Source organism: Setaria viridis, chromosome 9 (genome assembly GCF_005286985.2).
Source record: "Setaria viridis chromosome 9, Setaria_viridis_v4.0, whole genome shotgun sequence".
NCBI lineage: Eukaryota > Viridiplantae > Streptophyta > Magnoliopsida > Poales > Poaceae > Setaria > Setaria viridis.
The window spans coordinates 2,342,461-2,352,926 of record NC_048271.2 but is presented as its reverse complement, the minus strand read 5'-3'; the positions used below and the strand labels follow the sequence as shown (position 1 = coordinate 2,352,926).

At 49.4% G+C, this 10,466-nt stretch overlaps 3 protein-coding genes across 3 annotated transcripts; 2 read left to right on the top strand and 1 right to left on the bottom strand.

Moving 5' to 3' along the window:
- The first annotated feature begins 996 nt into the window (after window positions 1–996).
- LOC117836315 (zerumbone synthase) lies at window positions 997–2,704 on the top strand. The gene is made up of 2 exons (XM_034715719.2): window positions 997–1,308; window positions 1,772–2,704. The coding sequence occupies exons 1-2, from the start codon at window positions 1,262–1,264 to the stop codon at window positions 2,571–2,573; spliced, it is 849 nt and encodes a 282-aa protein (XP_034571610.1). The 5' UTR covers window positions 997–1,261; the 3' UTR covers window positions 2,574–2,704.
- A 153-nt stretch (window positions 2,705–2,857) lies between these two features.
- Window positions 2,858–4,985, top strand: LOC117838061 (zerumbone synthase). The gene is made up of 2 exons (XM_034717935.2): window positions 2,858–3,426; window positions 3,999–4,985. The coding sequence occupies exons 1-2, from the start codon at window positions 3,236–3,238 to the stop codon at window positions 4,795–4,797; spliced, it is 990 nt and encodes a 329-aa protein (XP_034573826.1). The 5' UTR covers window positions 2,858–3,235; the 3' UTR covers window positions 4,798–4,985.
- Window positions 4,986–5,052: 67 nt separating this feature from the next.
- On the bottom strand, window positions 5,053–9,309 carry LOC117838060 (triacylglycerol lipase SDP1). The gene is made up of 4 exons (XM_034717934.1): window positions 8,005–9,309; window positions 6,975–7,841; window positions 6,393–6,536; window positions 5,053–6,304 (listed from the first exon to the last, which is right to left on the bottom strand). Exons 1-4 carry the CDS (start codon window positions 8,545–8,547, stop codon window positions 5,258–5,260), a joined length of 2,601 nt encoding a protein of 866 aa, XP_034573825.1. The 5' UTR covers window positions 8,548–9,309; the 3' UTR covers window positions 5,053–5,257.
- Window positions 9,310–10,466: the final 1,157 nt, after the last annotated feature.

Genomic DNA, 10,466 nt, shown 5'->3' with positions numbered 1-10,466 from the left:
ATTCACCACATAACGAGCGCATCAGCTCCCACATATCCTTCCTCTTCTCTACTCTTGGTTCGCCATACACGAAGGTAGCCCTCCACGGAACACTACTGGGATCTTCAGCGACAATAACATCAATATAGCGCTCTCCCTGGGTGGGAGAGCAAAGAAACATTTGTTGATTCATCCCAAACAAAGCAAGACCACCACTAAGGCCATCACTGTCCACTGCTAAACAATTTCTAAAACCTAACCTCCAACGAAGATTACTACTTCTACTAGCACTCATTCTTGTTTCTGAAAGAAAAACAAAACTTGGGGTGGTGCAACTTAACAAAACTGGAGTACGTTAGTTTGACTTGTTATAAGTTGTGTAGATTTACGAATCACAGCATTATGATTCTGCGCCTTTCATGTGAAAATAAAAAATTAAAACACTTCCTTACTACAATTCATAAAAAATACAAAATACATATAATCATTTAATTGGGATTTGTTAAGGTGTATTTTTTTAAAAAAAAAGAAATTGAGAGTTTTTTAGGCAACGAAAAAAAGAAACAGGGAAAGAAATTTAATAACATCCTGGTTCCAAGGATTTCTTAAAGCCCATGTTGCTTGTACTTGTAATTCGAAATTTAAATCCATCATTGGAGGACCCTTCCACCTTACTACTGCGCTACTGCCCTAGTTGAGCTCTGGAAACTCAGAAAAGCTAAAAGGTGCCAGCAGCTGACACCTGAAATTCCATCCTACAGTATGTGCGTGAGTGCTGGGAATCACGGCAGCGCTGTTTAGTCACACGCACACGCACGAGACTCTTTGCCACCGGCCAAGCTGGCGTCGGCGTCGATGGAGGACTACGATCACCGGCCCGGCTCTGTGACTTGTGCCGTCACGAAACCAAACACCCAGAGGCAGGCGAGCTCTCCCCTGGGCCCTGGGATTCCGACTCTCTCGTCTCTCCTACGTCCCTCTCCCCCATATGGTCATCTCTCTCTCTCGCTCTCGCCACGACGAGACGCACCGGATTTCGGCGACGATGCGGTGTGTGCGGCCTTGGCTGTACACACGAGACGCTAGCCATGCGCCGTCGCGGTCGTCAACTGTCCGGTTCCGCGCAATTGGTGCAGCTAGCGTGGACGGCCGTGACTTGCTTTTACATGAGCCGTGCGAGATGAGACACAAGGAGAGGAGGAGATTTTTCTGACGCCCCCGTCTCGCCGCGCACCGATCGAATTCGCGACGCCGGAGGCAGAGGATCCAATCCAGAGAGACCATGTCCGCCGCTGCCTCCTCGCCATCCTCCTCCTCCATGACGAAGCGGTACGTGCCTTGCTCCTTCCTTCTCCTCCTCTCTACACTTGTACATGATACAGCACAGGCACAGCACACCCCCAGCAACTGGTTGGGCACTTGGGTGGAAAGTGTGGTTTTTCCCATTTCCGATCAAGTCAAAACTACGCAGATTTGAGTACTGTCAAGTCGAATTTGATTGTAAAACATATCAGATTGGGTCTCGTTTTCTCTGGTGAATCTGAACCAAATCCAACTCCAATAGTAGTCCAGAGTTGGGGATCCAAAATAACGATTGGGTCTCGTTTTCTCTGGCTGATATGTTTTCTTGAGAGTAAAAGTGAAGTTGGATTCTGCATGGGAGCAAAAGTGATTAAATCCAAAAGGGTAAAACCACAGGTTTACTCTCAAGAAAACATATCAGCCATATAGCCAATAGCTTTTACGGTTTTACCGTATTGAATTTGATCGTGTGTCTCCTTCCGAGCCACAGGTTGGAAGGGAAGGTCGCCCTCGTCACCGGCGGTGCCAGCGGTATCGGTGAAACCATCGTTCGCCTCTTCAAAAACCATGGCGCGAAGGTCTGCATCGCGGACATCCAGGACGAGGCCGGCCAGAAGCTACGCGACGCCCTCGGAGGTGGCGACGACGTCATGTTCGTCCACTGCGACGTCACGGTCGAGGAGGACGTGAGTGCCGCCGTCGACGCGGTGGCCCAGAGGTTCGGCGCGCTGGACGTCATGGTGAACAACGCCGGCATCACGGGGAGCAAGGTCACTGACATCCGCAACGTGGACTTCGCCGAGGTGCGCAAGGTGTTCGACATCAACGTGCACGGCGTGTTCATGGGCATGAAGCACGCGGCGCGCGTCATGATCCCCCGGAAGCGGGGCTCCATCGTGTCCCTGGCGAGTGTGGCCAGCGTCATCGGCGGGATGGGCCCGCACGCGTACGCGGCGTCCAAGCACGCCGTCGCCGGCCTCACCAAGAGCGTCGCCGGCGAGCTCGGGCGCCACGGGGTGCGCGTGAACTGCGTCTCGCCGTACGCCGTGCCCACGGCGCTGTCCATGCCGCACCTGCCAAAGGGCGCGCGCGCCGACGACGCGGTCAAGGACTTCCTGGCCTTCGCCGGCGGCGCCGCCAATCTGAAGGGCGTCGACCTGATGCCCGAGGACGTCGCCGAGGCGGTGCTCTACCTGGCCAGCGACGAGGCGAAATACGTCAGCGCGCTCAACCTCGTGGTGGATGGTGGCTTCACATCCGTGAACCATGATATGAAGCAGTTCGAGGATTAACTCAAGCTGTTAGCAACATTAATCACTATGACAATTCTGGGAGCATTGTCACTATAAATTTTTATGATCTTCTCTATAATTTTGATCAAATATAAAATAATTTAATTCTATAAGAAAGAAAGTTGGAATGACTCCTGAGGGGTATTTAGATACCCCATGCTAAAGTTTAGCACCTGTCACATCGGGTATTTGATGCTAATTAGGAGTATTAAACATAGGCTAATTACAAAACTAATTGCACAGATGGAGTCTAATTCGTGAGATGAATCTATTAAGCCTAATTAGTCCATGATTTGACAATATGGTGCTACAGTAACTATTTGCTAATGATGAACTAATTAGGCTTAATAGATTGATCTCGCGAATTAGCACAGGGGTTCTGCAATTAGTTTTATAATTAGCTCATATTTAATCTTTCTAATTAGTATCCGAACATCCGATGTTTAGCACCTAGTATTAAACACCCCTAATTTGAAACGGAGGGAGCATGCCTGTTCTTCACTTCTTCTTCGGTAGCTGTGTGCTGACTTCCGTGAAAAATTTAGGTCGGGGTGCATGTAATTCCTTCGATCCAACGGGCCCATCGGCGCTACGCGAGTGGCGCTGGTAACATAGACGGCGAATGGGCCTACTTCACTGGCGGCCCATGTGCCACATCCCACATGTGCGAGTGCGACACTACTGCGACCTCCACTGAGCGACCACAGCAGGCTCTCGCCTCGCCTACCCACCCATCTTCCCCGCTATCGCCACGACGACGCGCACCGGATTCGGCGACGCCGGAGGCAGGCTCCGATCTCGAGACGATGTCCGCCGCGAGCTCCTCGCCGTCCTCCTCATCCTCCGCGAAGCGGTGCGTGCCTTGCTCTTCCCTTCCCCATCCATGGCCTCCCTTCTGCACAGCCCCGGTTGCTCCCCCAGTCCGTGGCTTCTCTGCTGTCTGCTGCACAGCCCGGTTGCTGTCGCAGTTGACTCCTACTTGTAAAGAAAACCATTGCCGATTAGCCGATTTGATGCTGCAAAATCTTGATCGAGTTTCCACCTTTTCGCTGCAAAATTGGATGAATCGAAGAATCCACCCAAGCAAAGTAACAGTTCTCCTTTAGTGGAGTGTGATGCGAGGACCGAGGAACTGTGCTTATCTTTTAGTAACCCAAGTCTTTTTTTTTTGGGGGAGAGGGGGGAGGGATTGTGTGCCAAGTGTATCCTTAACCATTCCACTGTTCCAGAGTTGCAGTAGACATCAGCATACAGTCGACCGGGGATGTTGGAATTAGAAATCTCTGATGAATCTGACACTAAATCCAATTATAATGTCATAGTACGGAGCTGCAGCATCTGGAAAATGATAGTTAATTTCTGGCATTTAATGCGTAACTGTGCTCTGTCCTTCAAATTTGATCGTGATTTCCTTCTGAAGCACAGGCTGGAAGGGAAGGTCGCCCTCGTCACCGGTGGTGCCACCGGCATCGGTGAAGCCATCGTTCGCCTCTTCAGAGAGCATGGCGCGAAGATCTGCATCGCGGACATCCAGGACGAAGCCGGCCAGCAGCTGCGCGACGCCCTCGGAGACCAGGACGTCATGTTCGTCCACTGCGACGTCACGGTCGAGGACGAAGTCAGCGCCGCCGTCGACGCGGTGGCCCAGCGGTTCGGCTCGCTGGACGTCATGGTGAACAACGCCGGGATCACGGGAAGCAAGGTCACTGACATCCGCAACGTGGACTTCGCCGAGGTGCGGAAGGTGTTCGACATCAACGTGCACGGCGTGTTCCTCGGGATGAAGCACGCGGCGCGCGTCATGATCCCCCAGAAGCGGGGCTCCATCGTGTCGCTGGCGAGCGTGGCCAGCGTCATCGGCGGGATGGGCCCGCACGCGTACACGGCGTCCAAGCACGCCGTCGCCGGCCTCACCAAGAGCGTCGCCGGCGAGCTCGGGCGCCACGGGGTGCGCGTGAACTGCGTCTCGCCGTACGCCGTGCCCACGGCGCTGTCCATGCCGCACCTGCCGCAGGGCGCGCGCGCCGACGACGCGTTGAAGGACTTCCTGGCCTTCGTCGGCGGCGAGGCCAACCTCAAGGGCGTCGACCTGATGCCCAGGGACGTCGCCGAGGCGGTGCTCTACCTGGCAAGCGACGAGGCGAGGTACGTCAGCGCGCTCAACCTCACGGTGGACGGTGGCTTCACAGCCGTGAACCATAACCTGAAACCGTTCGAGGATTAGTTCAAAGCTGTTCGCAGCATTATGCCAGCTCTGCTCTGCGAGTATTGGCACTGCTGTTCCGAGATGTGGCATGTGCTATATTTGTAGCAAGATTAAGCGTCCGCAAGACTAATGAGCCCGGTACATGAATGTAGCGCAACTGATTGGACCTTCGAAATAAAAAGTGCCGAATTCGCGTGTATGATCAATGAGAATGTGCAAGAATGAATTTCCAGCAGCGTGTGATCAGATAAACTTTCTCGCGATGAGACTTAATGAAATATAAGAACTGCTCTTCCAATACTTGGGCACATCGTGTTAGTACATCATCATACTTGCAACACACAATATAGATGCCAATACTAACATTGACATAACATGTATGCTACCCGTGCTCTTTTAATTGAGCTAGAGCAATTTTCCTGTACAGCGTACAGCGTTTCTGTAGTGAACTATATCATGACCTTTCAAAATCAAGAATCTAATCATCAGCTGAAAATTGATGTGAAGTTACAGAATCAGCATTATCAGGTGAGGGATTGCTTGAGTCAGCTGCATCCTTGCTATCTTCAGTAGAGTCAGACCCTGAGATGGCGCCACAAGGTTCAACATATGCTTCAGCCAAGGACCTTTCGGCTAATTCAGTTACACTGTCATGTTGAGCATGCAGAGCATCTCTTTTCACGATGTTAAGTAGAATACCGTTAGCAGTGCTTTCAGGTTGCAGCAAATCTCCTTCAGAAACAGCGATGCTTGTGGGAGTAGAAGCTTGACTACCTCTGGTGTTGACAGTGTTGTATGACTCGGTCTCAGAAATTTCTGTGCCTGGTGTAGTAACTCTAGAACTATTGTTTGGGCATGGGTCGTTTGGAAAGGTAGATTCCGACAAAATGCCTGTAGTCTCACCCTCTAGAGTACAGGGCTTAATGAAATCAGTGTCAGTCTCAAGATTTTGGATAAAACTGATGAACTTGTCAGCAGATGCTGTCCTCATCAGAGGCCCACCACTTCTGGTCCAGCAATTAAGGTCAATGGTTTCTGATTCACTCTCACTTCCGTCATGAGAATTGCGCCGAACGTGGTGAGAAATATTTGGTGTGCCAACAACAAGAACAGTACCCTGTTGCGTGGATGAAGTAGCAACTGCAGAAATTTCTTCAGAGAGAGATTCTGAAGGGGGTGTGCCAACAACAAGAACAGTACCCTGTTGCGTGGATGAAGTAGCAACTGCAGAAATTTCTTCAGAGAGAGATTCTGAAGAATTCTCTCGACTGATGCGGTTCCATGATGGTACCCTCCTTGGTGTTTTGAGTCGAACATAGTTAGAATGTCCCTGGGAAGCCGCTGTCCTTTCAATGCTTCTTTTTAGCCTCCGTTTGTGGTTTAAAACTGCTATCGATTCATCCAATGCAAGTTCAATGGCACAGTTTGCTCTGATTGCAGAGAGCTTCTCCCATGTGCACCTGCGGCCTTGGTTGGCAGCCATCTGAAGTTCCGCATATGTTGGATTCTGTATAATCTTCAAATACTGAAAATTGGAGAGATGTGAGGGAAAATTCTTGAACTCAAAGCATTGTGGTTCACGTAAATAATCTACTCAGAACTCAGAACAATACCTGAGCTACTGTTGCTGGCATAACCATGGTGACATCACCCTCCCAGTCCTGAGCAAACAACTTTGCAAGTCCTCCCATTGGAAGACCAAGCTCTAGAATTTGGTTGCATCGATACTTAACCTCCATCTCAGCAAGACGAGCAAGCTACACAGATAGATCAATGTTATGCCTAGCAAAAACACAAACTGCAATTGAATTTGTAAGAGAGCAATTCCTGCAACTAAACCAGTGTTAAGGGAAGATATAAAACCGACACCATTAGACAAAATGTATGCACAAGTATTTGTAACAGAAGTACAGAACATCTGTTGGACATCTCTGAATTAACTTCATTAGTCCTATCATACCACTGAATAAACACTTCAATCCTACCAGATACTGCATAAATGAAGGAGATGATAACTACAAACAGTCTAGCAGCATGCGGGGAAATATTGAAGCTGAACTACAATTCAAGAAAATAAAAATAACCATTTACAACATCAACTACAGACCTGCATTCTAAGATAAACCACATCATAAGATACAAGACTAACACAATCAAAGGTTCCTCATCCCAACTCAATATGGTCACAAACATACCTTTCCAGCAAAGCGGCCTCCATAGGCTCTAACAAGCTCTTTCATTCGGAGGAGTGGGGAAATGTGAGGGTTAGTTTGGCTCACGATGAAATGATTTACATTAAACAATTCCTTGAGTCTCATCATGGGCAAATCCATCTCCAAGCTCCCATCTCTCCACCGGCGCTTTGAGGCCCCAGGACCTTGTTCAGGATCTGTGGAAAAGGGTGCATGGAAGGGAACTATGTTGCCGAATCTATCCTTTGCCATCAGTTCCTGAGCTTCGAAGAGCCCGGGAAATGCACAGGAGGCGGTTACAGCACTCCAGATAACAACATGAGGTGCTGTCAGATAGTTGAGGCAGCGGGGTGGCTCATTTTTTCTAGGAGAGCAAACAGTGATCCCAAGGACACGGCCAGTCATGTCATAAGCCTCTTGAAATGTTAAGTTACTTGTGAGATCCCTCAGAAGCCTTTGCATCTGACTAATGTCATGTAGTGCACCATAAGTGGTGACACGCTTCATCACTGCAAAAATTCCACCTATCCTATCAAAGAACTGCAAGGTCTGTAATGAATCTATGAAGTAGCTCTCAATCTCAGGCCAAGTTCGGGTAGCAACGATTGAACATATAATGGAGCCAACGCTTGATCCTGCTATAATCCGAGGCAAAAGCTTATGCTCAACCAATGTTTTCACTACACCTACATGGAAAGACCCCAGTGAGGCACCCCCACTTAAGAGTAGTGCTGTCCTCCCAAAGGAATGCCTGGTCTCCTGAACAAAGGCAAGCTTCTCTTCCAACAGCAACTCGTCAGCGTCAGATTCACACACCATTTTCAATTGAGTAGAAACCTCATCAATGTATTCCTTTATAAGCTTAGGAACCTGCATCACGACAGATCAACCATGTTTCAGAAATGTTTGGTGATGCTGAATTCCTTGTTGGAAGCAAGAGATGTTTAACATCTTCATTACCATAATCATTTACAAAACGGATTAAGCTACTAGTCAGCGGGCATGAATCAGAAGCTGTAACTTTGTCAATTACCTCAAGCCTGCCTTTGTGAAGCTCAGGATTGCACATGTTCCCCAAGTTCCTCACGAGATCACCACGCATACAGAACACCACATCCCGGAGCGACCTATCCTCCCTCCGCCTGCGGAGCTCCTCAAGCCTACTCCTGATGAGCTCCTCGTCGTAGAAATCCGCCTCATGTACCTGCTCAGACATCTTGTCGAGCACCTTGGCGGCGCGCACCCACTCCTCGTACGTGCCGGCATGACGCATGGCCTTCTCGCACAGGCTACGCCGGCGCGCCAGCGCCGCCCGCGACCGCGCGCCGGAGAGCTTCCTCAGGAAGAGCGCGAAGAGGACGACCATCAGGAGGACGCCGTGGGTGTTCCTGAGGTGCAGCCAGGACGCCACTGCCGGCACCGTCGTGGTGCGCACGCGCGAGATGGCGGCGTACGCGCGCGCCCGCAGGCGCCACAGCGAGCTGAAGAGGAGCACGCGGAGCGCGACCCCGCGGCCGAGCAGCGTCGACGGCCCGATCCTGAAGGCGCCGACGCTTGCTTCCCCGGATTCGTCCATTGGCAGGTGGAGCTAGTGATCTCGATGAGCTCGGCAAGCAGGAAACCAGAACCCCGAACTGGTTTTATCTCGAGCGAAGCTCTCCGGAGCCCCCCAAAAAATCGGGGTTCCTTCGACTCCAGACCAATAATATCCCAGAGACCAAACGGTTGAGAATCCCCAATTCGCACAAGTGGGGGATAAACAAGGAAAAGGAATCGGGGAAACCAATCAAGTGATCGCCGAAGCCCCGCAGCTACTCAAATCCGAACAAAAAGAATCGGAATTGAGCAGCGCAGGATGGCGGATCAAGAAATCGCAAGAGCCTCGACTCAGAACGCATAAGAAAGATGCAAGCGTGGGGGGTGGAATAAATAAACCCTCAAAAATGGAAATGGGGAAAAAATGAATAGGAAGAGTAGTAAATAAGCACAAGCTTCCGACAGTCTTGGCCGAACCAATCAATCAGACTGGAGGTATTGCAAAAAAGAAAGCCCTTGCGTGGAAGTAATGGGGGGATGGGCGGGCGAGGCGTGGAGCAGGCGTGGACGCAATGATAGATTAATGGCGCGAAGAGGATATGGCGACGTCAGATTGGGCGGGGAATTTCAGTGGCGCGAGGGGAATGGATGGATGAACGAAACGGATCACTTGGCTGCTTCTGTCTCCTCGCCTTTTTTCAGAGGAAGAAGAGGAAGAAGGGAACGGGCGGTTTGTTTGTTGCTTGCTCCCTTGCTTTTGCGGGAAGGAGTCGTCGGATAGGGCGAGAGGTTCGGGAGCACACGGACTCACCGACCGTCAAGTCAGAGTACCCACTGCCTAGTCATCGGCTCCTCCAACTGATTTTTTATTTTATTTTTTGGGTGAAAAACTAGCTCCAGCTGAACTTGAGTACTTGAATCACGACCGTTGATCTAACGCTGGAACGCATCCCACGGTGTTCCTCTCTAAGCAAACTTTACCATTGACGGAATGCACTTTTTTTTCATTGAGCGTTTTCCGTAACAAAGATAGCGTCGCTTTGTCGGTGTAGCAGGTGTTACACGAGGAACAGTCACTGTTTCATGTACAACAACAGAAAAAAAGAGAGAGTGCACGTACGAAAGGCACCGACGCACATGTCCAACTTGTGCTATCGAGCTACCGAGTCTTGTGCTGACATTGAAATGGTATTAAAACAGTGTTCATGCAATCATGTCCCCCTGAAAAACAGAATCCATGCTTCGTATGTGGCTGTAGCACATGGATATTGCTGGTGAGCATACCAAGCTACAAGGAGGGAGACAGCCTTATTTGCGATATAATAAAGGAGCAAGATATGATATAATAAAGGAGCAAGATACGAAGTATTATGTTTTAAGTGGTTGGCTGATTTTCACAGGATATTTGCGTTTTGACCCAGAGACTAAGGCGGTGTTTGGATACATCCCCACTAAAATTCAGTACCTATCACATCGGATGTTTGAATGCTAATCAGGAGTATTAAATATAGGCTAATTACAAAACTAATTGCACAGATGGAGTCTAATTCGCGAGATGAATATATTAAGCCTAATTAGTCCATGATTTGATAATGTGGTGCTCCAGTAACCATTTGCTAATGACGGATTAATTAGGCTTAATAGATTTGTCTCGTGAATTAGCACAGGGTTCTGCAATTAGTTTTATAATTAGCTCATGTTTAATCCTTCTAATTAGCATCCGAACATCCGATGTGACACTTAGCACCTAAGTATCAAAACACCCCTAAAGATACGCATATCGATACTCCAGCCTCCGGGTCATTTTCAGAATTGATTTATTCTTGAAAATACATCGTGCCAGAAACTCGTGGAATTTAATAGTACGTAGTTTGACAAGATTGATATACTTAGAAGGCAAAATTTGCTACGGGATGATGATTTGCTGATGGACATCATTGATCACGTTTTGTGTTTTGC